This window comes from Chrysemys picta, chromosome 13 (assembly GCF_011386835.1).
Source record: "Chrysemys picta bellii isolate R12L10 chromosome 13, ASM1138683v2, whole genome shotgun sequence".
Classification (NCBI taxonomy): Eukaryota; Metazoa; Chordata; order Testudines; family Emydidae; genus Chrysemys; species Chrysemys picta.
In genome coordinates, this window is record NC_088803.1 from 32,841,753 (window position 1) to 32,869,156 (window position 27,404).

The 27,404-nt window shown below is 46.9% G+C and overlaps 2 protein-coding genes across 4 annotated transcripts in view; one reads left to right on the forward strand and one right to left on the reverse strand.

The window, feature by feature from the left end:
- The window catches only part of PPP1R16B (protein phosphatase 1 regulatory subunit 16B), a 110,529-nt gene that overhangs the window by 71,204 nt on the left and 11,921 nt on the right, over positions 1-27,404 (forward strand). For both annotated transcript variants that reach the window (XM_042858288.2, XM_005295334.5), the window contains 4 exons: positions 10,133-10,203; positions 12,468-12,613; positions 16,026-16,129; positions 24,262-24,386. In XM_042858288.2, the coding sequence (XP_042714222.2) occupies positions 10,133-10,203; positions 12,468-12,613; positions 16,026-16,129; positions 24,262-24,386 (446 nt within the window). The remainder of the gene's footprint in view (positions 1-10,132; positions 10,204-12,467; positions 12,614-16,025; positions 16,130-24,261; positions 24,387-27,404) is intronic.
- LOC135975330 (myb/SANT-like DNA-binding domain-containing protein 2) lies at positions 20,632-23,950 on the reverse strand. Of its 2 annotated transcripts, none has more exons than XM_065565853.1 (2): positions 22,111-23,950; positions 20,632-21,197 (listed from the first exon to the last, which is right to left on the reverse strand). In XM_065565853.1, exons 1-2 carry the CDS (start codon positions 22,673-22,675, stop codon positions 21,055-21,057), a joined length of 708 nt encoding a protein of 235 aa, XP_065421925.1. In that variant the 5' UTR covers positions 22,676-23,950; the 3' UTR covers positions 20,632-21,054. The 2 variants fall into 2 exon arrangements, with proteins under 2 accessions (XP_065421925.1, XP_065421926.1); XM_065565854.1 differs by lacking the exon at positions 20,632-21,197 and adding an exon at positions 21,613-22,022.

Sequence of the window (27,404 nt, forward strand, 5' to 3'; positions counted from 1 at the left end):
ATTGTCCAAAAACTAAGTTTTTTAGCTGGGGAGGAGGGCAGGAGGACATTTTCTGACCCGCTCCATTTAGAAATCTAAGTGGAAGCTACCAACTAGTTCAATTCCCTAATTTTAGATATAGCAAAATTTCATAATTTAAGAGGAATAGAAATGTTGACTGGTTTTATTCAATGGAACCAGCTTTAAAAATACAATTATTTTCCATACAGTGTTGGAAACATGAATACAGCAGGGCTTTTTGCAAGAGCTTGAGAACCAGGTAGTGAAACTGACTAGTCTAAATTTCACTGTCCAAACTAAGAATAAAGTCCAAATGGCATAAGATAAACCTGATTTTTAAAACTAACAATAAAACAGATTCTGCAAATCCTTTCTCATATGTTTAATTTCCAGCACACAAGTATTGTCTCATTGTTTCCTTGTTCTCTCCTGTCTGTATCCATCTGTTGTCTCCTGTCTTATACTTCGATTGTAGGAACAGTCTTCTTGGTCTGCCTTTGTACAGAACCTAGCACAATGGGGTCCTGTCCATAACTAGGGCTGCAAGGTGCTCCAGTAATACAAAATAATAAATAATTAGTTCTCTCTCAAATGGGACAGCTTGTGTGCTTAAAGCTAACCCTGTGCATATATCTGCAGGATTGGAGCCTGTGGCCAGGTCTACACCAGAAACGTTTGCCAGTATGGTAAAATCAGTTAGAGGTGTGATTATTATTATTGTATATAGATTTTACACTGACAAAAGCATTAGTGTTGATGCATTGATATTGCCGCAAGTGGTTTTGCTGGTATATGTATGCAGTGCTGTTGTAGCTATGTTGGTTCCAGGAGAGAAGGTGGGTGAGGTAATATCTTTTATTGGACCAACTTCTGTTGGTGGGATAGACCAGGTTTTGAGCTCACCCACCTTGTCTCTGTAAGGGCTTGTCTACATTACTCTCTGGATTGCTGTGCTGCGATTGATCCAGCGGGGGTCGATTTATCGCGTCTAGTCTAGACACGATAAATCGACCGCCGAGCACTCTCCCGTCGACTCCGACTCCAGGGCGAGAGGCGCAGGCGGAGTCGATGGGAAAGCGTCAGCCGTCGACTTACCACAGTGAAGATTCACGTATCTGAAGTTGCTAACTTAGATCAACCCCCGCCCACCACCACCACCAGTATAGACCAGGCCTAAGTGTGCTGGTATATCTTATTTTAGCTCTGGGGACTGGTACAAGTTATACAGGCCAAAGCATTCTTTTTGCTGGTATAAGCTGCGTCTACACTAGAAGGTTTGCTAGTTCAGCTATACTGGCAAAACTTTTCTTGTGTGGAACACCTATATTAACATCTCAGGCCTAAGGAACTACACTGCAGTCTTGACAATGCCTCTTAAAGTGAGTGAGCTTCTTACATTTTGGTGCGTCTTCTTTACGGCCCTTACTGTTCTGTGGAGTATAGGTTGCTTTATCATCTCTTCCCCCCAACTCCCATGGTCTGGGGAGGAAATAGGTCTTGCTGGGATGTGGCAGGAGGAGATTGGGGGGACTCAAATGGAGGTTTGATGTTGTTCAGTAAGTGCTTTGTTTATGTAGCTGCCAGTTTAGTGTGACGGGGGGTAGCTGTTTGGAATCAGTTCGTTTTTAAGAGATGTATTTTCATAGTTGTCATGGGAGCTCTTTTATTTAATATAGTGTAGATTTGAATGACTAAATGTATGCAGAAACTGCATTGATGTCAAATCTTCTTGAGCATGAGAAGTTTAATTATAGTTAGAGTGGATAGAATAATGGAAAATGCATTTGAATTATTATTCTGTGAATATAATTCATAATGAATTATTCACAATGATTTGCTCACCTGGCTCCTAGTGTGACTGCTGTATTCCATTTGAGAGGGCGTCTCTGTTTCTCACCATCTTTTTGCTCGGTGCATACAGCATATCAATGGGTCTATCAATTACAGATAATTATGGCCAGATTTTATAATAGAGCTCAGCGCATTGAGCACTGAGCTCTCTTAAGGACTTAATTGTGTGTGTGAAAATGGGAGTTGCTTGCTGGATGCTGAACTCTCTTGAAAACGCCCATAGCAGTTCTGAGTTCTCTAAGCTCATTTTTAAGTAGATAGTAAAAGCAGTTTCTATTTATCCACGGATTTACAGTTCTCATCACTGTAGCCCTTCCCATTTCCCTGTGGAGGACAATGTTCTCTTAGTTCCTTGCGCCATATACAAAGGCTGTTCTCATGAGAAAGCCCCGGCAAAGAGTGGCCCAATGGTCCACTCATGCCACTAGCATAGCCACACACTAACTGTGGTCCATGGTAGACTTGCTGGTGGTCCATAGCTGGTATTGGCTGTTTCTGCTTGTCTTCAATTGTTAGATCTTATTAAAAGCTGAAAATAAATCCTTTCCTAATATTTCTTTCCCATATAAGTTAACAGATGTAGTTGACAGATTGCAAATGAGAGAGGAGGTGCCCAGGAGACATTCTCTCCCCCTTAAGATGTGGCACCCACTATGGAAAGTTTGAGATTCTTCTTCAAGCACAGTGCTGCAACATCTGGGTTGCAAATGCTTCAGGGAAATACTGATCTGTTTCAAAGTGTTAGTTTCCATTGCAACATCTTAAGAGGTTTTGTTTGGTCCTGGGTTGTGTTAAAATACCGTTCATGCAGAACTCAGCCTGACCTGTTGGTGTCCTCCACTTATTTACTTCTTATTTGCCCTGTTAAAAGAATGAAGGTGACATTGTGTGTATATATATATATATCATCTTGTTTAATACTCTGTGGGGTTTCTTGCACCTTCCCCATAAACATCTGGTGCTGACCACTGTCAAAGACCGTAATTGCCGTACCGGATCAAACCCATGGTCCAGCTAGTCTAGTATCCTGTGTTACACTCTAACTTTTAGAACTGACTGAATGCATCCCTGGTAAGTGGGTCTAATGCTAATGCCACAGCATTTTAAGCAAGTAAATGTTATTTGGTACTGTTAGGCGTACTGGTTTCCTGCAAGATATTCTAAGTGCCTCATTCTTCCCCATGTGGGTGTGTCTGCTTAGGACATAGGAAAGTCAACACACTTGTATTCATCCTAATTCTTCCATCAGAAGAGGGGGCTTGCTCCCCCTTCCCACATGGAAGTGGCAATAGCTTTGGCCCAGGAGGCTCACACATCTCAGGGGATCTGCCAGAGCTATTTGTAGGGGAAGCCCCAGATCTCCTGCCCTCTGCCCATCTGCACAGCTCACTCTTACGGTGCACCCCCAGGAGGGACCCACGGCATAGGGCTAAGATGCTCTTACACCTCTCACTCCCCCTCCCTTGCCCCCCAACTGGGATTTACTGGTTCAGATTCCCAGCCTTAAAGCTTTCCCGTTCATCTTTAATTGGGCTCCCCTCCCAGCACTGTTCGTTATTAACTGGCAGTGTGTTGCCGCTTGCAGTTCTTTCAGGTTGCCTCTGTGCCCGACAGCAAAGCAGAAATCCCTGGTGTTGCCGCCTGCTCTGCAGTTGTTCTGTAGGCAGGCAGCGCAGCGGGTAATCACCTGTTTCCTTTGCTACCGGTGTAACAGGGGCAGAGGCAGGACGCGGGCCCAGCACACGGTGGAAATAATGGAGGGATTTGTGCCAAAGAGAAAAGGAAGATAAGATTTCAATGGGCGGAACAAACAGTGAATGAGTAGGCAGCCAGCAGGGAGTAAATGAAAGCCCTGAGCGCTGTTCCATGGCCCCTGTGAAATGAGGTGGGTGTTCTCAGCCCAGTTCTTAACTGACAGGTGTCTGCGTCACAGCGGGTCCCCTCTTTGACATTCCTGGCAGAGAACACCACGCTCCATGAACTCACATCACTCCCCAAGAGGACCCCTGTGGATTAGGCTTCTGGGGATCAGTGGCTGAGTGTTGTGGAACCCCTGGGGCTGGCCGTGCCCTGCTTTGCTCAAAGAGGAGGGATGGATCTGTGCTGAAGCAGGGTCCTGGGAGCCAGGGTTCTGTTCCAACCTCTGCCATAGACTTGCTGTGGGACACTGGGCGAGTCACTTCCTCTCGTGGTGCCTCAATTTCCCATCTATTGGATAGAGCTATTTCCATCCCGCACAAAGGTGAGAAGCTAAATTGATTATTTGTGAAGTGCCCAGATACTAAGGTGAGGGGGACATACAAATACTTTGGCAGAGCCATGGAAACGCTCCTAAATCTGGAGTGGGGGTTGGAAATCCAGTCAGACAATCCCTGAGAACAAAGCAGAGATCACCAAACGCATTTTCAGTCCTGCGCTAAGCAAATTTTTGCCCCTAGACTCCAGAGGTGGAGGCCAGGGCTCACCATTACCTAACTCCCTGCTCCCTGCCTTCTGGGCTGTCTTGTCCCCAGGGGGTTCTCCAGGTCCTTGTTACAGCCCTGAAGATGCTCTCAGCCTCGAGATCCTCTAACAGAGTCAGGGGGAGGTTGCACAGGAGGACTCACTTATCCCCCGGCCAGCTAAGGGGCAAAATCACAACACTTGGCTGAAAGTTAGTATACGTGCCAAGAATCTGTGCTTTACTGTCCCTATTTTGCAGATGGGAAACTGAGGCAGAGTGAGGGGAAGCGACTTTGACCATGTCACACAGCAAGTCTATGGCAGATGAAGGTCTGATTTCATTTTTCTGAAGACACTGAGCAACATAACTTCAGTTAAAGCCACTGAGTCTGACAGGTGCCCAGCACCTTGGAAAATCAGGCCCTACAGAGGCCTGCCTTTAAAAGCTCAGATTGTTCAGTGGCAGTTTCCGGGCGCTGAGCACTTCTGAAAATCTAGTCCGTGGCAGAGCTGGGAATTGAACCCAGGCCCAAGGCCTCTACCACATGACCAGACTTCCACAGTCCCTGTCCTAAGTAACCCTGCACTGAAATAGCAGGGAAGGGTATTTCCAAGGCTAACCCCAGGTGTGGAAACTTTCCGGTTGAAGGATGCTGGTGAAGAATGACCCTGTTGCTGAGTAAGGGGAATGTCCCAGTGCTGTTATGACAGCAGCTCCATTGCCTCATACATTAAATGGAGCTCTAGGCAGCCACCACATACAGAATTTGTATAGCACACTATCTTCAAAGCACTCTGCAGCATTAACTACCTCATTTACCCCCTCTGTGAGGAAAGTCAGTACCGCTGTCCCCATTTTACAGACTGGGGCAGGGTGGCGGAGCGGGGAGAGGTGGGCTGAGCCTTACGGAGGGCACATGATGTCTGTGGCAGAACTGGGGGGCCAAGTCAGGAGTCCTTGGCTGTCAGTGCTGCCTTCATTTTCGCACACGCGGCCAATGAGTAAGTTCATCGCAAGGCATTTCCTGTCAGGACTAAGGTGCAGGGGCAGGGCTGGGCCTGGAGGGAATGCGATGCACAAGCCAGCGCAGTCTCTCTCTTGCATTCATGAGCATGAATAATACCTTGCTGAGTCTGCGGAAGGGGAGAATATAATACGTCTTGTGGTAAAGGTCAACTCACGTGGCTGCACATGAGCTTCATGTCAGTCCTTTGCTAACCATCCTTAACTCTTTCAGTGCCTTATGAACTTTGCCCACACAAGCAGAGAGTATATGGACTCTTCAGCATATACCCTGGTGTTCCACTGATGCCCCGGCTCCTCCCGCATGGACGACAGCACTTGTAAGGTTAATCTGCCAGCGTTTACGTGCCCAAATCGTTGTAAGCAGGGAAAACATGATTATAGAGCCACATGACATTCGTACACAATGGCTCTGAAATGAGCCAGATTGAATTAAGCCTCCTAATGGCATCACATCCAAAGTAAATAACAAAAAAACAGATCCACCAGTGAGTGACAGGTCTATCAGTCAGATCCTATTATTAGAGCAGGAAGATGGGGTTAGCCAGTAATGGGAAAAGCATAGTCATTAAATCAGACGTATTGGCAGGGGTGCAGACAGTTTCAGAACTGGGAAGTGTGTAAGTATTGTGGGTTGTCCATGTGCTGAGCATAAGGTGTGAGCTGCCTAGATTGGCCATTAAACCTGGTGTTGTGTTGTGTGTGTTTAATTCCAAGGAATAAATATATGACAGGAGTGCTCTGTTTCTCTCTCTCTCAATAGTTAATAGATACGGTGCCAGTTGGTGGTGCCCAAGAATATATAACATGGTTCCCGGATTTTATAGGACCAAGAAAAAGTGTGTGCTGCAAACAGCTTTCTCTGTGCAACTCCCGACATCAAGCTCTCAACAGCATCAGGACCTCCAAAGCACTTTGCAGATATTAGTTAATCCTCCAACACCTCTGTGAGGTCCGGAAGGAACATTGTTCCTATCTCTGATGGGGAAACTGAGGCTCAGAAGGGTTAAGTGATTTAGCCAATATCAGTGAGTGGCAAAAATCAGGAATAGAACAGAACTCAGGAGTCTGGTCTGATGACGTGACTATATTTCCCTTCATCCCAGTGAGACCTGCTTGTGTGACTTGAGGGCAGAATGTGTTGGTAGCAAACTGGCACACTAAGAAAATATCACATTGAGTTTAAATATAAAGAGGAATCTGCAAAGCTTTAGGCCATATCTCAACACCAGGTTGTCACACTGGATCAGTTACATCATGATAATTTGTGTTGGAAGAGAAGGTGGCCTGGTGCCTAATGCACAGGAATGGAATGAACTCTGGCGTTCTAGTCTCCTGATGTCATCTTCCTCTGTGTCTGTGGGCAAAGCACTGAAGTGCCTGACTACAAAACTGCTGAGTACAGAAAGGGCTGGAGTTGGAGAGCAGTGGGTACTGTTATCTCCATTTTACAGATGGGGAAACTGAACTGGAGAGATGAAAGGCCCTACAAAAATACTAGACCGCAAAAACAGCCAGGTTGGGGTTCCTGATTATCCCTTGGTTCAGATTTGTAGTGTAGAGAAAACCTAATTGGGTCACATAACTGGGCTAAGGCCTTGGCCATCACCGAGGCTATAGCAGGTCACAGAACATCCCTATGATCTTGTCTGTACTACAAACTTTGACCATGTTGTGATCCTCTTCTCAAACTGGAGGGCTTTAGCAGGGGTCTGAACCCTTCATGCGTATTTTCTAAAATGAGGATAAGAACCTCCTAGCATTCCCTGCCTCTCTGAGCAGTTGTGAGAACTAGGCTTTGTCTACACTGGTCTTTTGTCGGTAAAACTTTTGTCATTCAGGGGTATGAAAAAAACACTCCCCCGAAAAGTTTTACCACCGAAAACTGCCGCTCATTGGGAGTGGATGTTTTTTATCATCAGGAGACCTTTCTCCCACCGACAAAGAGTGGCTACACTGCCCTTTTTAGCGGCACGGCTGTAGTGGCACAGCTGTGTCGCTAAAAGGTGCATAGTGTAGGTATAGCCCTAGACCAGGGGTCGTCAACCTTTCAGAAGTGGTGTGCCGAGTCTTCATTTATTCACTCTAATTTAAGGTTTCGCGTGCCAGTAATACATTTTAATGTTTTTAGAAGGTCTCTTTCTGTAAGTCTATAATATATAACTAAACTATTGTTGTATGTAAAGTAACTAAGGTTTTTAAACTGTTTAAGAAGCTTCTTTTAAAATTAAATTAAAATGCAGATCCTCCCCCTCCCCCCCGAACCAGTGGCCAGGACAGGGGCAGTGTGAGTGCCACTGAAAATCAGCTCGTGTGCCGCCTTTGGCACACGTGCCATAGGTTGCCTACCCCTGCCCTAGATAGTGTCTGCATAGTGCTCTGAATGCAAGTGTTAAGCATTGCTGTTCTCTGAGCAGAGCACAGAAGTCCTGTTGCTCATGTGTGTACACTGCAGGGTTTATTTCCCTAATCGCTCCCTTTTTGATAAAGGGATTGCAGGGAGGAAAGTGACTAGTCCAAACTAGGCGCCTTCCTGCTTGTGCTGTTGCTCTGGGAATAGCCAGTGTTGCAATCTCTCCTGTCTGCAGGCTGTAAAGATTGTTCTTGCCCTCTTAGCCTCATGAGTGTTCTGTATTTTACAGCTCTGGTTTCCCTTAATGATTACATCCCCTGCCAAGGAACATGATGGGATACAAGTAGCTGGTGCATCTCTGCCCCTAGGGAGGATGTTATTATGAACCTGCTAGCTCAGTGACATGTGGCTGGGAAGAGCATAAGGCTACAGAAACTAAAAAAGTAAACCACAGCAAACAAGTGTAGGCCATCACAACCTCCGTGTAAATGACTTGAAACAGTCCCCATACTGGCCATCAGCTGATATTTGATGAGACCCTTCTGTACTTATCTTGTGGCCATTGCTGTTACCATGTGTGAGGTCAGTTTCTAGATTTTTCTCCTTTTGCACTGAATAGATGGTTTAAAAATATTTTTGGAAGCTTTCCTTTAGCAGAAGGAACCTTGCTTAAAAAACTGACAATACCTGTAGAAAGAGGCAGGATTTTAACAAACTCATCAGTAGTCATCTTAAAATCCTGTGATGTCCTATAGGCATACATGGACCTGTGTGAAGTACCAAAAGCTATGCCTGCATCTTGCAGACCTGCCAGGACTTCCCAAAGCGACAATTGATTCTGGGTGCCTCAGCTCTTGTATCCCAAATCCGTGACTCCTGACAGGGGCCCGATTTTCAGAGCGTGGGTGCTCAGACTGGCTGGAAGTTAGGCTCTTTTGGCATCAAGGTGGGAGCAAAAATTATCTTTTGGAAAAAATCGGCCCAGTGCACAGTGAAATCTGCACTCAGGTATGGTGCAGTGAAATAAAATGCGAGTTCCAAACTGTTCTGAAGCAGACCTGTGCAGTTTACAATCCCAGGTATAGTAGAACTCTTAGTTTATGATGCAGTTTGGATCGAGGAATTCATAAAACTGAACACTGGAAAATTACAGTGGGTCTGGGGCATAAGTCACAGTTTGGTGCCCTGCATCGTGGTCTTGTCCTTGACATTACTGCAAAGAGATTTCCAAGGCAATGAAGGCATCAAAATGTGAAGGGGTGACATTGACATCACCTTTGTTATGGGATTATTTTATTTTATTTTTGTCTGGAAAAATGATCCATACAGTTGGTTGTTCATATGGTTGGTGTTCATAAAATTGAGGTTCTACTCTATGGTAAAGCTTCCATTTAGAGCAGTGGTTCCCAAACTGGGGTTCGTGAAATGTTACAGGGGGTTCTTGGAGAAAAAATTCCCTAATGATGGATAGAGCTGTCCTTAGGGACCCTGGGCACATGGGGCCAGCAGCCCAGAGCCCCTGGACTTCCAAGAGCTAAGCAGATCAAAGCAAGCATCTCTATCACACTGAGGAGATTTAAACTTCAAGACTCCTTATAAGAAACTGAAAGGGAGGTGAATATTTTTTGCTGTTTTTAAAACTAAATAGTTGTTTTTAAAATTATTATGAAGAACAAGTTTAAGCTTTGTTGTAACGTGCGCTGTTTGCCCGGACTGCTCAAGACCTGAATGCTTGTGTAGAAGGAACTCTTTTAGTTGGCTTCTTAAATACCTTCCTGCTGTTTCACATCTGATACTCCTTAATGAAACATAGGAGCTTTGTCTTATAACAGGCTTATTCAAAGTGATACAAGCTACAAAAGTGAGCTCTTGGAAGAGTGTTGCCGTTTTCATGATGTAATAAAAATACTGTAATGATAAATAATAATTAATAATAAATAGTGTGTAATAAACATGTCATAAAAACAAATTTTATATTTCCAAGATTACCGCTTTTATAATTTATACTCAGGTAAAGGAGAAAATCCCTGGAAATATTCATTTTTAAGAGGGGGTTCGCGAGACTTGACTTGTTAGTGAAAGGAGTTCACAGGCTGTTAAAGTTTGGGAACCACTGATTTAGAGTAAAGTTAGTGAAAAACTGTCTGTGCACGCGTGCCCTCTACTGGCTAGAATCAGGCAGCACAATGTTATATGTGCCATATTAACTCTCCTGTAACTCAAGTGCCAGAGGCCTGTGCTTTTGCAGCCCGTAGACCAGAGTTCTAGCCCCACTGTTGCCACGATGATCCCGGTTGCCAGTGCACAGCATAGTGACAACCTGGAGTGGGTAGGTGGCCATGGCTTTGTCACATCTACAATTATGTTTCTTTGTGGCCAGGATTCGGTTAGAGCTGAGGGTGAAAGATGTATCCAGAATTGGTAAACTGAAGTTCCTTTCTTCCTTTTGTTCTCGCTTGCAGTGTGTTACTTACTGAAGAACAATATCAGCCCGGACCTGTGCAATGAAGATGGACTCACTGCACTGCATCAGGTGAGGCCTTGAGCTACCCTCACCATCCTAGGCTGCTTGTTAATGTGTTCATCTTCCATGGTGCTGGAGCACCAGTGTGTCTGTGCAGGGCCATCTGTGAGTGCATCTCACAGAGACAAGGGAGGGTTCCCTTCCCACATGTATTTCGCTTGTTTTTCCATAAAACACCTGAAGTCTTCACATGTTGCAGCATCCTGTCCTCTGGGGCTAAGCTGAGCTCAGAGCCCCTCTCCCTACACCCAAAACTTACTTCTGTTAGAGAGGAGCTCGGGCAAGACTTGGGACTTTAGGCCCAGATCCAAAAAGCAGCACCTGTGCAGCTCCCCATGAGGCTAGGCTGCCAGCTCTTAAAGGCAAGCTGACTCGACTCTCCCACAAGGCTGAGCTACTCACGGGTTTTGAAATGGGTTTGGTTCAATCAGTGCACTGGCTGTTTAGGTAAATTGCTGCAGCCTTCTTGTGTGGAGACTCAGACATTGATTTAAGGCACTGTGATGTTCCTCAGATGTACCCAGCATTGTGAGGCACCTTGTCCTTGTCTATACCTGCCTGGGTCAGCTCCCTGACAACCTCGGCCCCAAGCAGCACAAATACTCCCCTCTCAGCCCACTTGGGCTCTGCTGTCCCTCTGCAGGTAAGCAACAGATGCCCTGTGAGCATCCCCTGGCATGTCCAGACACTTATCCACCAGACAATCACAGAATTACCAGGCCCGCTGTCCCTAAAAGGAACAGTAAACCACAGCTTACGAGTTCATTTTAGATCACAGCGCCAATTAACACACAGCACTTTTTTATAGAGAAAACAAATACAAGTTTATTTAACAAAGAGTAAAGATTCGTGCAGTAGCAAACAGAAATATTGGGAACACAGGGCTACATAGAAACACCAAGTTACATATAAAACAAAATCATAACACGCATTCTAGAGTCTGAAGTCAACTAACAAGATGCCCTCTTATCTAATAAGGTACCACATACCCCAAAGTCCTTCTCACCGTGTTTTTCAACCAGATGGCTGTGACCCTTTTTTCATGAGGCCAAGCCCACCGGCAGCTTTGCCTTCCCCAGTGAAGGATAACTGGGAGTTCATCTATGCCCCAGATATACTTCCAAAAGTTTGTTGTCTTTAATCTTAAACATGATAACCCCTGCTGCTTTTGTTTTTTCCTGTAACCCCTGCAACCTATTGATTAGCATTCTGCTCAGACTGTCAATGGGGATATATTGTGAACCAGACAATACTCAGTTTGCACATGACCAGTCAGAGGGAGAAGCGTCTTTTCCCCCCAGCATGACAGAAGTATGTGGATCACCTTTCTGTGACTGCCTAGCTCTCACACCTAGGGAACACAATTTTTAGTATACATATGTAAACTTCCATGTTTTCTATACTTACAGCTCACAATGATTGTGCTGACCAGCGTGACACAGGCTTTTATTAGAGACCTTACACGACAGTCTTTGGCACTATACAGACCCCAGTCCCAGGGTATCCCTACAGCCTTTATGCACCCCTGTGCCCTCTGCCAGCTGGCACAATGAGGTCCCTGGGTCTCAGGCACTTAGAGTAATTTTCCAAGCGTCCACACAGGGACTACACTGAACTAAACTGCAATTTGTTAAATCAAACCGATTTTAATTCCCTCCCCAGTTAGAAAGTCCTGGTCTCTAGCACAGAAACACAAGAAGAATCTAACTGCTCCTGGCTCACAGGAGTTACAGTGACTAGAAGTGCCAGCAGGCAGCCTCCTGCTCGGTGCTGAGAGGGGCGGCAGTGAACAGCAGTAGGGCAGTTGAGCTTCTGCTGAGCTCAGCCTTTCCCAGTCCATGTTGTAAATGCTCTCATTGACTCTATGGCTGGAATGGGGATTTGTCTACAAATGACTTTCTCTCTTCCGTGCTGCAGGGACATTTGCTTTAAGAAAAGCTATTTCTCCACAGGGTCATTGTTCTTCAGACAAAGGGGAACATTTTCTGCTTGTGACACTGGAGGTTTCATTACTTTCACTGCCAGCAAGTGAAGTCATGCCAGGAAAACCCCACCAAGCCCATGAAAGGATCAGTCATTGTTAGGGCACAGTTTGGGGTTAAGGCAAGAACCATGGCATTACTGGCATTAATTGAATCCCAGATGAAATATTGCACCATGTGTAGTTACTGTGCCTTTAGTAATTGTTTCTTGTGGAGGATGCAGCTTGTGGTATTGTGATCACTTACAAGCTCTAAGTAAAAATTATCCCCTCTGTTTCTGTCCCTCACCAGTGCTGCATAGACAACTTCGAAGAGATAGTCAAGCTTCTCCTCAACCACGGGGCTAATGTCAATGCAAAGGACAATGAGCTGTGGACTCCACTGCATGCAGCAGCTACCTGTGGTCACATCAACCTGGTGAAGATTCTAATTCAGCAGTAGGTGACTTCTGCTTCCTTTTTGTGTATCTCTTGGTGGGCCTGATTGCTTCCTCTGAGCTACTGAGTGCTCACAACTTCCACTGCAGTTGGTAGAATTGAGAACACTTGGTACCTTGTAGGATCAGGCCGACGGTGCTTGTTGGCCAGGTCAAGGCTGCACGTTGCTGGCTCGTTATTAGGAAATGATGCCTGGGTTGGAAGAGTAGGGAAAGTACAGGAAAAACTAAGGAGAAAACAGTAAAACAGAGGATGACCTGGATCAGTTTGCTTTGAAGGGGGCAGGCGCTTGTCTGACCAAAGCCTCTGGATTTGGATTTCAATCTGTCACATGTGGCTTGTTGTCTGCTGGCTGGATGTGTGTAGTTCACCTTTCCTCTATGCTTCCAGGCTTCTGCTCGCAGTAGGTGGGCCAGGAGCAAAGGTGCAGTAAGAGGAATAGCCAGAAAAAACAAACGACTAATGGTGAAACTCATCTCTGTGCATAGTGTCCCCACAATGCCCTACGCACCATGCCAGTCCTTCAGCCAAGGCTAGAAACACTGTCACAGGAAGTACAAGGTGTTCACGTAGCACAAGTGCTATAGAGAGCCAAGCTGCACCACACAGGGCACTAACACTGGGCCTCCCACTCACCCCTGCCTAGAGCACTCGGGCGAAGGCCCTAATGTTTAAGCCCCTTGTGCTCTCTGCACTCAGGTGAGCAGGAGGCCCGGTCTTAGTGCGTAGCATAGTACAGCTTAGGGTTATCACACTAAATTGTACTTATCTGAAGGGAGGCTGACAAGGAGGTCTCAATAACCATACAATTGTGTCCCCAGGTGCTGTCTGTAGCATGAAAACCTTGCACTTTCTGTACTGAAAACTGTCTCTCGCCTTGGCTGGAGGTTGAGCAGGCTGAGAAGAAGCCCTGTATGCTAACGTGCTACCCTTCACAAGCAGTGTCTGTCTCCCCTTTCTGTACACCCTAGACCAGGGGTTCTCAACCTTTTTCTCTCTGAGGTCCCCTCAACATGCTATAAAAACTCCAGCTGCTCCGGCTTCCCGCCTCCGACCTGGCCAGCGAGCGGGGAGAGGAGATGGTGGGGAAGGTGTGGAGCTGCCCCTGGGACTGCCGTGCTCTTGCGCTGCAGTTGGGGGGGGGAGGCAATGCCCTCCATGTCCCCAACTCTGCCCATAGGCTCCTGGCTTCTGCCCCACAGGGAGCAACAGGGCTTGGCGCTCTGGGATTCAGCCCCGCGCCTCCCGGCTTCAGCCCCGCAGGGGTGGCTCGGGATCGGGACTTCAGTCCCTCAGTCCCTCCTGGCTTCAGTCCCTCAGGGGACGCTGGAGATTGGGCTCTGCGTTTTAGTCACGGGGCCCCGCAAACCCCTGGCTGAGAATCGCTGTCCTAGACTACTGCACTGCCAGGTGGGAGACTTGGGTTCAGACTTTGGCCCCTGTTTCTTGGCCAGAGGACTCTGTCTATAAGGAAGATAATGCAACAATGCTTCATGACCTTGAACAAACCCATCCATTGCTGGGAGCTTCCTGCAGTTTCCTTAGCCTATAATTAGGCTTGGAAAGATTAGATTTTTATTGGTAAACGTCAATTTCACCATACACACACATTGACTAAAAGCTATTTCCATCAGTAATAACTGAAATTTATAGATAGGCAAAGTGAAAAAAATTCTGCTTGAGAAGTTATTGAAGTTTGATTTAAGGATATTTACTCTGTGTATTTTGACATGTGATGTTGACAATATGTGTTTTAATAGTTATAAAGCTGTCACTTGATAAATCTTAACATCCGCTTCTTTAAATAATTATTGTCTGACCCCCATAATTTTCCATAACTGTGAAAATGTAAATCGATAAAAATAGAAAAAAAAATCTTAAAAATAAACATTGTCTGTTGAAATAATAAAAAAATGAACATGGAATTCGGCCAGGCATAGCTCTAATGTTTGGGGCAGCTATATATGTAGCCTCAAGGTTTGGGCAAGCCCAGGGATAAAATTGGAGGGAACCTGAAAGTTTTGGGGAGGGAGGATAAAAATGGAGTGCAGAAATAAATGAAAGGTGGGAATGTATATTGCATTCTGGCTGGGCCCTGGAACATCCTTTCTTGTGATTATAGGAAAGGATGTAGCATGAGGGATAACAAGCAAACAGGGTCAGACTGGGGAGCTAGGAGCATCTGTTCTGGTCCATCCCATTTGGGTGAGTGCAGGGTGCCCTCTGTTGTCTCAGACACTGGCAAACCAATACTATAGTAACATTGCACCATGGTCCATGTTCAGAAGATGAGTTGTCAGTTGTCTCTTTCTAAGGATGAGGGGTAACAGGTTTTCTACAGTACATGGCATAGTGTGGGATTATGGTGATCAAAGAAGGCTTCTGCAACAGGTCTCACGGATCAAAGGGTTTGCTTAGACACTGAATCACAAGGCTTTGGTGCCTGAACAGAGAACCCAGAGACCACCAAAGGTAGCAGCTTCCAAAGGATGTCAGGTCCCATGCTTTGGTAGCTGCTTAAATTGACTCTAATACATTGCAAGCGTAAGTTATATTGTAATTTGCTCTGCTGATGAGAGAAAAATGAACAAGAATATAAATGCTGGTGGATGCCGTCTGCCTTCCTTCAAAGGCTGTAACCATCGCTGATCGAGCCTTAGCTATGTTATAATATAAAATACACAACCAGACTGCCTAGAGTTTGAACACCTGCAGGGATTACCCTGTTGGATCAGAATAGTAGTCCATCTCCTTGGGTATTCAGCCTCCAACAGCACCCACTATAAGATTCAGAGGAAGAAGCAAGAAGCCCTGTAATACACGAAAGTCTGCCCAGAGAGGAATTACTAGTTTAGTCGCCACCTACATTCCCAATAACCCTCCTGGCACTCAGAACTTTTCAGTGAGGACCAGCCAGCCAAGTGTCCACTGACTAAAGATTTGTTAATGGCTGGGTGCTATGTTCCAGAATGATGTTACAGGGGCTCATTGTGAGATGTTGCTTCTGGCACTGATGGGTCATTGGCCTGTTCCTTCCTAAAAGCGCAGGAGAGAGGAGTGTGAGCGTAGCAGGCGAGGCTGCTGGAGCCATGCACAGCCCAGATCCACTAGCCCCAAATCCCATGGAGGAGACTCAGTGTTCTATGAAAACATCTACTTCAGGACATGTACCTCCCCATGTTAATCCTTCATAGGTCCCATGGACACCGCCTTGTATATCTTTGTCCAATCCTGGAGGTATTTGGGCACCAAATATGAGACATTACTATTAAAACTCCAGCTTGGTCTTCAAAGAAATCATCCCAGCTGCCATGACCTGTTGGATATTGTCTGTTATAGGGCAGCATCTGAGGTTCCCTTTCCTTCTATGTGTATTGGTGCCACTTCCTCATGATGGACTTTCTCTTTGCAGTGGGGCAGACCTGCTGGCAGTAAATGCAGATGGAAACATGCCATATGATCTCTGTGAAGATGAGCAGACCCTCGATGTCATTGAGACCTGCATGGCATACCAGGGTAAGGAAGGATGGGAATACTCAAAATACATTGGAAGTGGGTTAATAAAGTATTGAATCATGTTTTTGTGTTCCTCAGTGCTTGGTACTCCTATTGAGGAAAGTAGAAGTCACTGCATTGCATTTCTTCTTGGCAGCTGTTGGAAGCCACACTTTCATGAGCCTAATCCATAAAGTCCTGAATAGTAACCCAGGGTAAAAGATTCTATCCAGCTACCAATCCTTTGAGCCATACAGCCTCCCTTAATGGAGATCGTTATAGCAGAGCCCATGCTGTGAAGGGACTCATATGAAAAGACAACCTTAGATTTTGAGAGAGAGAGAGAGAGAGATGGGTGGTGGAGTTTGAAATCTGAACCTGGATCTGAGTTTAGCTCTTCATTCTGGACAGGCTAGCTAGTTTACCTTTCCCAGGCCAGAGCTTAGGATCAGAGAGGCACTAAACTATTAAAGACCTCAGCCTAGAGAAGAAGGAAGATGAACAGGCAGCAGCGGCTAGAGGACTCTCTGACAGAGAGACTGAGAAGACTATAGGGACTGCCTGTTTCTCCCAAGCCAGGATCAGGGGTGTCTGGATTGAGTGGAACTTACTCAGACCTTGCAAGGAGAGAACAATGTTTAGGCAAGACCCAGGTGCACAGGCCTTTTGTTTTGTTTTATCCCTTTGCTCTGTGTGCTATCTACCTTTGGGTGAATAAATAATGCTTTCTTTTGAAGAAGCAGTTTGTGGGTCACTTTAATCAGCTGCTCATCACAGACTCCTGGAGGAAAAGGACTTATAGATGCCAAGTATAGCTGGGCCTGACTGGTTATCATGGTTGCGGGAAACGGAGGCTGCAGCCCGGTGATGCAGTCTAAGAATACTGAGCTGCATGATTCCCACCCGAGAGGTGCACCATCACCGGAGGTGCACCTAAGTGTCTTAAGCATAGCTTACCATGTAATAGTGATTGGCCTCATGATAGTTGCTAAAGCTGTGGGTGCAGAAAGCTTGCTTGGCATCTGCCTTATCTATTAAGGTCCGTTTTGGTGCCCATCACTATAGAATCTCTCAGTACTTGCATTCTGTCCTCACTATGCCTGGCTCTAGCCAGTGCTATTACCCCCTCAGTTTTCATAAGCTGGTTCTCAGATGGTAGCATCATCTGTTCATGTATTCCCTACTCATTTAAACACAGAGCCCTCTGCTGCGGCCATTAAAGTCAGTAGGAGTTTGGTTGCTGAGTTCGATGGGAGCAGAATTGGGCTGAGGTTCTCGTCTTTCTGTCTGAAGGGCATATGCTATACAGATTATGTATTCCCCCATTTTCCTATCTATAAAAGGGGGAATAAGGACAGCCCAGGGAATTATAGACTGGCTAGCTTAATTTTAGAATCCAGAAAGATCCTGGAACAAATAATCAAACAGTCAATTTGTAAGCACCTAGAAAATAATAAGGTGATAAGTAACAGTCAACACGGATTTGTCAAGAACAAAGCATGTCAAACCAACATAATATTGTTCTTTGACAGGGTAACAAGCCTTGTGGATGGGGGGGAGCAGCAGATGTGATATAGCTCGACTTTAGTGAGGTTTTTGTTTCTATCACACGTGACCTTCTCATAAACAAATTAGGCATACATAGCCTAGACAAACCTGCTATCAAGTGGGTGCACAACTGGTTGGAAAACCATACTCAGAGAGTAGTTGTCAATGGTTCACAGTCCTGCTGGAAGACATATTGAGTGGGGTCCCTCAGGGATCTGTCCTGGGTTTGGCATTGAGAGTACAATTATAAAGCTTGCGCATGATTCTAAGATGGCCGTGATTGTAAGCTTTGGACGACAGGATGAGAATTCAAAATGATCTTCACAAATTTGAGAAATGGTCTGAAATAATGAGGATGAAATTCATTAAGGACAAATGCAAAGTACTACTCTTAGGAAGGAATAATCACTCGCACAAATACAAAATGGGATATGACTGCCTAGGAAGGAGTGCTGAAGAAGAGAATCTGGGGGGATTATAAATGGATCACAAACTAAATATCAGTCAACAATGTAATACTGTTGCAAAAAAAGCAATCATTCTAGGATGTATTAGCAGGAGAGTTGTAAGCAACATATGAAAATTAATTCTTCCACTCTACTCAGCACTGATAAGGCCTGAACTGAAGTACTGCTCCCTGTTCTGGGCACCGCACTTTGGGAAAGGGTATGTCTACACTACAAGAGTAGTTCGATTTTACTTAAATCGATTAGTGGAACCGATATTACAAAGTCGAACGTGTGTATCCACACTAAGAACAGTAATTCGACTTTGTGAGTCCACACTAACGGGGCAAGCATCGACATTGGAAGCGGTGCAGTGTGGGCAGCTTTCCCGCAGTCCTCGCTGCCCATTGGAATTCTGGGTCGAGCCCCCAATGCCTGCTGGGGAAAAAAAATGTGTTGAGGGTGGTTTTGGGTAACTGTCGTCATTCAACCGTCACTCCCGCCCTCCCTCCCTGAAAGCGCCGGCGGGCAATCAGTTCACGCACTTTTCTGGTGAGTGACAGCGTGGACGCCACAGCACTGCGAGCATGGAGCCCGCTGCGACCATCGCTGCAGTTATGGCCGTTGTCAACACCTCGCACCTTATCATCCACCTTTTTCAGAGGCAGATGCTGAGAAATCGGGCGAGGAGGCTACGGCAGCGCGGTGAGGACATTAAGTCTGAGAGTGGCACAGACCTCTCGCAAAGCACGGGACCCCGCGCTGTGGACATCATGGTGGCAATGGGTCATGTTGATTCTGTGGAACGGTGATTCTGGGCCCAGGAAACAAGCACGGACTGGTGGGACCGCATAGTGCTGCAGGTCTGGGATGAATCACAATGGCTGCGAAACTTTCGCATGCGTAAGAGAACTTTCCTGGAACTTTGTGAGTTGCTGTCCCCTGCCCTGAAGCGCAAGGACACCCGGATGCGAGCAGCCCTGATGGTCCAGAAGCGAGTGGCCATAGCCCTCTGGAAGCTTGCAACGCCAGACAGCTACCGGTCAGTCGCGAGCCACTTTGGCGTGGGCAAATCTACCGTGGGGGTTGCTGTGATGCAAGTAGCCAATGCAATCATTGAGCTACTGCTCTCAAAGGTAGTGACCCTGGGAAACGTGCAGGTCATCATAGATGGCTTCGCCGTGATGAGATTCCCAAACTGTGGTGGGGCTATAGATGGAACTCACATCCCTATCCTGGGACCGGAGCACCAGGCCAGCCAGTACATTAACAGAAAGGGCTACTTTTCAATGGTGCTGCAAGCACTGGTGGACCATAGGGGACGTTTTACCAACATCAACGTCGGATGGCCGGGCAAGGTTCATGACGCTCGTGTTTTCAGGTCTGTTTAGACGGCTGCAGGAAGATATTTACTTCCCGGACCACAAAATAACTGTTGGGGATGTGGAGATGCCTATAGTGGTCCTCGGGACCCAGCCTACCCGCTAGTGCCCTGGCTCATGAAGCCCTATACAGGCGCCCTGGACAGTGAAAAAGAACTCTTCAACTACCGTCTGAGCAAGTGCAGAATGGTGGTGGAGTGTGCTTTTGGACGTCTCAAGGGGAGATGGAGAAGCTTACTGACTCGCTCTGATCTCAGCGAAACCAATATCCCCATTGTTATTGCAGCTTGCTGTGTGCTCCACAATCTCTGTGAGAGCAAAGGGGAGATGTTTATGGCGGGGTGGGAGGTTGAGGCACATCCTGGCTGCTGATTACACCCAGCCAGACAGCCAGCGATTAGAAGAGTCAGGCGGGACGCGCTGTGCATCCGGGAGGCTTTGAAAGCTAGGTTCCACAGTGAGCAGGGTAACCTGTGACTATTAAGTTTGTTTAAAGAGAAGCTGAACCTGCCCCCGTTTCTTTACTCACTTAATGTTGACTATCCTCTCCAGTTACATACCCACTTCACCCCGTTGCCCCCCTTCCAACACACTTTTAAAAATAAAAAATTGGAACTTTGTTCATTAACACCATTTTCTTTATTAAGCGTTTCGTGGTAAAGGGTTGAAACTGGGACGCATTCTGTGGTGGGGAGCGGGTGTATGATGGAAAGGACGCTTCTAAACTCGAGGAATGACAGGCTCCTGCTCCTAGAGTGGTCCGCAGTGGTGGACTGGTTGTTTCAACGGAGCCTGCCACCCCTCCTTTTTCGTGACTCTGTGTGTGGGGGCTATGTGACTTTGTGGCGGGGGAGGACGGTTACAGATCCCCTGCTGCGTGGCTCTGTCATCCAGGCTAAGGACCGCTGCATAAGATCTGTAACCGCCCTCCCCCGCCACAAACTCACATAGCCCCCCCCCACAGAACATGAAAACCACCTCCCAGACTGACCAGGGTGCCTAGTGACTGCAATGTGTGTGTGACCTGCTGCTGAACCTGCCCCCGTGTCTGTACCCTGGTAAAGGTGGCTGTCCTCTCCAATTACCACCCCCTTTCCCCCCTTCAGACACACTCTCCTCTAAAAGAACCTGACGGAAACAGTAATTAACAGAAACGTGTTTTTTATTAACGACTACACAGTTAGGGGATGACACTGGGACGGGGGCTTGGGTGAGGTGCTTTTGGAGTGAAGGAAAGGACTTATCAAAACTTTGGGAATGAGAGCCATCTGGTACTTGAGCAGTCTGCAGGGGTGGAGTGACTGTTTTCACGGCCCCTGCCGCCCCTCCTTCTTGGGACTTTGGGTGAGGGAGGGATGGGACTTTGTGGCGGGGGAGGGCGGTTAGAGACAGACTGCAGCGGGGCTCTGTCCTCCTGCCTCCGGTCCTGCAGAACATCTACAAGGCGCTGGAGCGTGTCCGTTTGCTCCCTCATTAGTCCAAGCAGTGTTTGAGTCGCCTGCTGGTCTTCCTGCCACCACCTGTCCTCCCTTTCGCTGTGTGATCGCTGGTATTGCGACATGTTCTCCCTTCACTGGGTCTGCTGTGCCGCCTCGGCTCGGGAGCAGCCCATAAGTTCGGAGAACATCTCATCCCGTGTCCTTCTCTTTCGGCGCCTAATCTGCGCCAGCCTCTGGGAGGGGGATGCCGGGGTAGGTCGGGAGACACTCGCAGCTGTGGAATGGGAAAAAGGGAGTGAATTCCTCACAAAGATACATTTTTGTGAACAATGAACATAGTCTTTCTCTGTGAACAAGACCATGCACAGCACCTATCACATGCGCACTCAGGACAAGGTCAAATTTTTGGCCTTCCCATTCAGTGCCTGGGGTCTTGGAGTACAGATCACACAAGCGGGGCAGGACAGCGGAATTCGGCTAGCAGGCGGACATGGTAAGCCGTAGACTTTTGGCTGCTGAAAGCTTAATTTATAGCAGTGCCCTCCTTTCACTTTCAAAGCAGTGCCCCTAGCGTTGCCCAGTTCCTGCTGCCGGCAATCCAGCCAGCATGAACTCTGCCCCTGTCCCACCCCCCTCGTGGCTGTCCCCGGGAAAGATCCCTGTATGCTTCCCCTGTCCCACCTCCACCACGTAGCTGTAAACTGCCAGTTACAGTTATGTAAAGGAACAGGCAATCAGTCCCAATACTAACATTCCCCTAACTTAAAGCAGGTCACCATGAGTGATATCACTCTGATGAGGATCTCGGACACACAGAAAGACCGCATGCTGCGTGAATGCCAGCAAAAACCAGGGCCGTATGCGGCCATGCTGTGCGAGGCACTTATCCCGGAGTACTTGCTGCTAGCCTGGCGCGGAAAAGTTTCCTACCATGGAGGACACAATAAGGCCGCTCTCCCCAGGAACCTAATGCAAAGGCTTTCAAATTACCTCCAGGAGGGCTTTGTGGAGATGTCCCAGGAGAATTTCTGCTCTATCCCCGGACATATTGACACAATTTTCCAGTAGTTGCACTGGCAAGGACTAAAAAGTAAAGCGCCTAGGGCAAAGTAATCATGAAAAACCCATTGTTAATATTCCATTCCTGTTCTGATCAAAATAAATGTTTACATGTTTAAAACACTTACCGACTGATCCTTCCCCTGATTCAGGGTCAGGGTTAACGCCTTGGGAGGGTTGGTAAGGGATCTCCGTGAGGGTGATGAAGAGATCCTGGCTGATGGGGAAATCAGCGTTGTATGCGCTGTCGACTGCCTCGTCCTCCTCATCTCCTTCCTCATCTTCCCCATCCGCGAACATCTCAGAGGAAGCAGCCGTCGACAATACCCCATCATCAGAGTCCATGGACAGTGGTGGGGTAGTGGTGGCGGCTGCACCTAGAATGGAATGCAGTGCCTCATAGAAACGGCATGTCTGGGGCTGGGATCCGGAGCGTCCGTTTGACTCTTTGGTCTTCTGGTACCCTCGTCTCAGCTCCTTAATTTTCACGCGGCACTGCGTTGCATCCCAGCTGTATCCTCTGTCCGTCGTGGCTTTGGAGATCTTCTCATTCCGTTTTTTCGATCGCAGCTCTGAAAGCACGGACTCATCGCCCCACACAGCGATCGGATCCAAGACTTCCCGATCAGTCCATGCTGAGGCCCTCTTTCTATTCTGCGATTGCATGGTCACCTCTGCTGGAGAGCTCTGCATCGTTGCCAGTGCTGCTGAGCTCGCCACGATGTCCAAACAGGAAATGAGATTCAAACTGCCCAGACAGGAAAAGGAATTCAAATTTTCCCGGGGCTTTTCCTGTGTGGCTGGTCAGAGCATCTGAGCTCGGACTGCTGTCCAGAGCGTCAACAGAGTGGTGCACTGTGGGATAGCTCCCGGAGCTATTAGCGTTGAATTCCATCCACGCCTACCCTAATTCGACATGGCCATGTCGAATTTAGTGCTACTCCCCTCGTCGGGGAGGAGTACAGAAATCGATTTAAAGAGACCTCTATGTCGAACTAAATAGCTTCGTTGGGTGGACAGGTGCAGGGTTAATTTGATTTAACGCTGCTAAATTCGACATAACCTCCTAGTGTAGACCAGGCCAAAGATGTGGAGAAACTGGAGAGAGTCCAGAGGAGAGCAACAAAAATGATTAAAGGTCTAGAAAATGTGACCTACGAGGAAAGATTGAAAAAATTAGATTTGTTTAGTCTGGAGAAAAGACTGAGGGGAAACATTATAACAGTCTTCAGGTATATAAAAGGTTGTTATAAAGAGGAGAGTGATATATTGTTCTCCTTAACCACTGAGGACAGGACGAGAAGCAATGGGCTTAAATTGCAGCAAGAGAGATTTAGGTTAGACATTAGGAAAAATTTCCTAAGTGTAAGGGTAGTTAAGCACTGGAACAAATTACCTAAGGAGGTTGTGAAATTTCCATCATTGGAGGTTTTTAAGAACAGGTTAGACATACACCTGTTAGGAATGGTCTAGATAATACTTAGTTCTGCCTCAGTGCAGGGGACTGGACTAGATAACCTCTCAAGATCCCTTCCAGTCCTACATTTCTATGATTTCTTACCCTTCCAGAGCTGCAGTTTTTCTCCCTTGCCAAATCTCTTCCCTGTGTAACATACACATAAGCAGTGACTATCCTATGGCAAGTAGCAGGGTGGATGAAATAGCCCGTAAGTTCCCTCTGAGAATGGGGGTCTGCTTCCTGAGCACAGAGAGGGGAGTCTCCCTGTCAGCCATGCAGCACATAATTGCCTCCTGCACAGATGGCCAAGATGGTCCCTTCCATTAGGCCTGCTGGAAATGCGGGTCAGGAACGAGGCTACCTCTGAAAGGGTTAGTGCCTCAGCTCAAAATTGCTTCTAGCATGCAAAGGGTTAAAGAAACAGTGGTTACACCATCAGTTCTCAACCTGTGCAGCTAGCTGCCTATGAGCCACCAGGGTTTGATAGCCTCTACTCTTTCCAAGCAGAGAAGTTGAGTTTCGGGGGGGGGGGGGGGGGGCTTAAAATTGAGCTCCTGTTTGCTCTGCATGGACATGTTTGCTCTGGCTCTTGTCCCCAGGGTAGGATTTTGCTGGAATATCATTCTCACGCCATTAGGAGCACTATTAACCTGGCTGTGCTTTGGGGGTACTGTACGGATAGAGTGTGCCAAGTGTTCTGACTGATGTTCAGCATGCAAATATGGTCAGACAAGGAATTTGAACCCAATTATCGCTGTTATTTACTGGGTCAGGAGAGGAAAAGAACATTTCCATTTCCCTTTCTCCCTGTTAACTACAGGCATCACACAGGAAAAAATCAATGAGATGCGGGCTGCTCCGGAGCAGGCCATGATCTCTGACATCCGAGGTCTAATTGCAGCAGGACAAGACCTGAACAGGACAGATATTCAAGGTGCTACATTGGTGAGCAGAATTGCTACAGTATCCACCCTCGTCTGTCCCTACAACCTGTGTGAATTCTAGGAGGCTGTCAGTGGTGTGTGTCCTTTGTTAATCTCCAAGGACAAGTACAGTGTGAGGAGGTAGAAAGCTAGTGGCTTCTATTTTAGGTCATCTCCTTTGAGCAATAATGGTGTCCATGAGTAAAGACTTCGCAATTCAGGGCCTGATCTTGCTCCCACTGGAGTTAATGGCCAACTTCACAAGAACAAAGAAACAGATCAGATCACTGGCCTATCTAGTCCAGTATTCTGTCTCTGATAGCGATCCAGTACCAGCTGCTTCAAAAGAAATCCCACAATGGGAGTCCTGTACACTCCAATGGGAGCATGAATTTTGGAAAAGTCTTTGGGCAGGTTGAGTAAAACCATTCAGTAGTTCTATTATCACTCCTAATCCTGTCTGATCTGACTTCTACTGAAGTGAGACTAAAAATCCTCATTGACTTTAGTGGGATCAGGCCCAGCTGAAGGATCTGACCCCATATCTTTTTGGTTGCCCCAAAGGAATCTGTTTGGCCTCTCACTTAAACTTTCCCCAAAAGCTAAGGTGCCCTAGTAATACTGTTTTTTAACTGTAGTGTATTGTAGCCTGTGTGGCTGTGACCTTGGTAAGTTGACATTTGAGTTCAGAGGTATCTGAGAAGGCTTTGGTATCTACAGGCCCATCGACAGCAATTCCGGGCCCCAGGACAGAACAGTCAATTGGCCCCTTAGAAACGGATGGCTGAGGTTTGATTCATGCAGGGTGGGCTGGAGTCGGGCCCCACGCTCCTGCTGGTCTGTCATGGCGTCGCCACATGGGCGCGGAGCTGGACCATGTGCGGCTGCTGGTGCACACACGCATATGCCACGGACGCTGTCTGCCTGACATTTGGGCAGTGCTGCGCCTGCACTGGCTGGTGCCCAGCGAGCTGCCGGCTGCATTGCTGGGCGTGCTCTTCCGGCACCACCAGGGCTTCCACATGCCCTCCCGACTGCCTTCGCCACTGCCAGTACCACCCTGCGCACGCCTAGGAGCCCTGCGGCCCACCCAGGTGATTTAAAAGGGCCTGGGGCTCCTGTCTGCTACCATGGCAGTGTCGGCGGCCAGGGGCCCCTGGGCAATTGCCCTCTTTGCCCCTCCCCCTCCCCCCTCGTCAGCGGGCCTGGGTATCTAGGTTACCTCATGTCATTACACAAGTGGCCAAACCATGACAGTGTAATTAAGTCTCTAACTCTAAAACATTGATTAGTGAGATTCAGAAATCTTTCCCATATCATTAGTTACAAAATCTGAGGAGGGCAGGCTCTCTAAATAAGACTCTGGTGGCTGGAATCTTTCACGGGGCTTACATTTTCATGGCATTCCGAGGTTTCTCCTTTTAACTAATTTTCAATTCTTTGAACATCCTGTTTGACTATTCCATTAGCATCACCCAGCTCTGGCTTGTCGGGCAATCCTAAAATCTCTGTCTTATCATACCAGCACAGTAGAACTGTTATAATTTTGACAACTTCCCCCCTGGGGATCAAGCTTGCATTTACCTTTCAGGCTATTGCTTGTGAAAGTCAAGAATTTCCTACTCACAAGCAGCCCCCTGTTGGCCTCATGAAGATATGACCACTGATGCAAAGCCTATAAGAAATGAGCTAGCTCATGAGGGTTTGAGGGGAAGATGAGATTTGGCGCTCCATATATTTTATAATAGAGTGAGGGGATGCAAATGTATATAGTATATCCGATTGTGTATTCCTTTCACCCCACCTTCGGTATGTTGCTGTTTTAGACGGTGACCTCTCTGAGACAGGGACTGTCTGCCTGTGTGTTAGAACAGCACCTAGCACAATGTGGCCCTGATCTCAATATTAATGACCACCAGCTTTGAAAAACTATTGCAACTATTGCCTTTTATTACCTGACAGCCACAAACTTCTAGTCTGGAATGCATGACAGCAATGGCTCGTTTTCGTAGGGTGGTGCAGGCAGCTAACATTTCTTTTAGAAAAGCATTGAATTTTAGTACAAAAATAACTCTTACACAGAATGATAGGATATGAAAAGGGCAAATTGAGCTTCCGACCTCCCTGTTTTGAGAGTATCCCTTAAATTACACACAAGAGAACACCAAGAAGTTTGTCAAGAAGACAGCTGGTATAATTTCATTTCTGTGGCATGATCCACATTCCTTCTCCATTATGGAATGTGCAGAAAGGAGTAGAAGTTCTCTTTTCCCTACAACACCACTTGAAATGGAATTACCTCTGTGAGGGAGGGACTGCTGCCGACTTGCATACAGTAAATTGCAAAACAGAGCATGGAGCAGGAAGAGGGTATGTTTTGATCAAGGATACAGCAGCAGACAGACAGTGTTAAGAAAAACTCCCCAGAGAGACCTAAATGTCCTCACAGAGTAGAAAAGATCCTCAGATGCCATTTGTGCTCTTGGTATCAGACGTTGGAGACCAAAATCTGAAATGCAGAGTCCCTGAATTGCAAGCACTCGGGGATTTAGATATCTTATTCACTTACATTGAGAGTGCAAGCAACAGCGTATGCAAAACTGTGGTCACGGAAATGGAAGCCTGGCTATGGCCAGGCTGAAAACTTGGTCCTAGAGATCCATTCCAGAGCATCTCAGAAGAATGTCCTCTTTTCCCCATTGTCATGGAATGTGCACAGTGCCCTTTAGCTGTGATCCTCCACCCCAGAGCTGGCTGCATTGTGGTGGTGCTGCATGCTTAGTTTGTGAAGCATTGCAGAACCTTTTGAGATAAAAATACAAAATTTGGTGGGGGGGTTCATTCCTGACCACAGAGGCCTGCCACATTGCACCTAGCTCCACAGTACCTTACATTTATCTCTCCATAAATAGTTATAGATGGTGATTTCATTGGTTTAAAATGTACTTTGGATGCTGCTTTTGTTTTGATACATGTTAAAAAGCATTTACATGTTAAAAACCCTTGGAGGACATTTTTAGATCAGCCCAAAGATCTTCAC

Excerpts from the sequence above, each read along its gene's own strand:
- LOC135975330 (XM_065565853.1), bottom strand. The coding sequence starts at position 22,675 with ATGCAGAGCTCTCCAGCAGAGGTGACCATGCAATCGCAGAATAGAAAG. Across the intron at positions 21,198-22,110 it reads ATCAGGGGAAGGATCAGTCG|CTGCGAGTGTCTCCCGACCT; the intron begins GTAAGTGTTTTA and ends CCCATTCCACAG.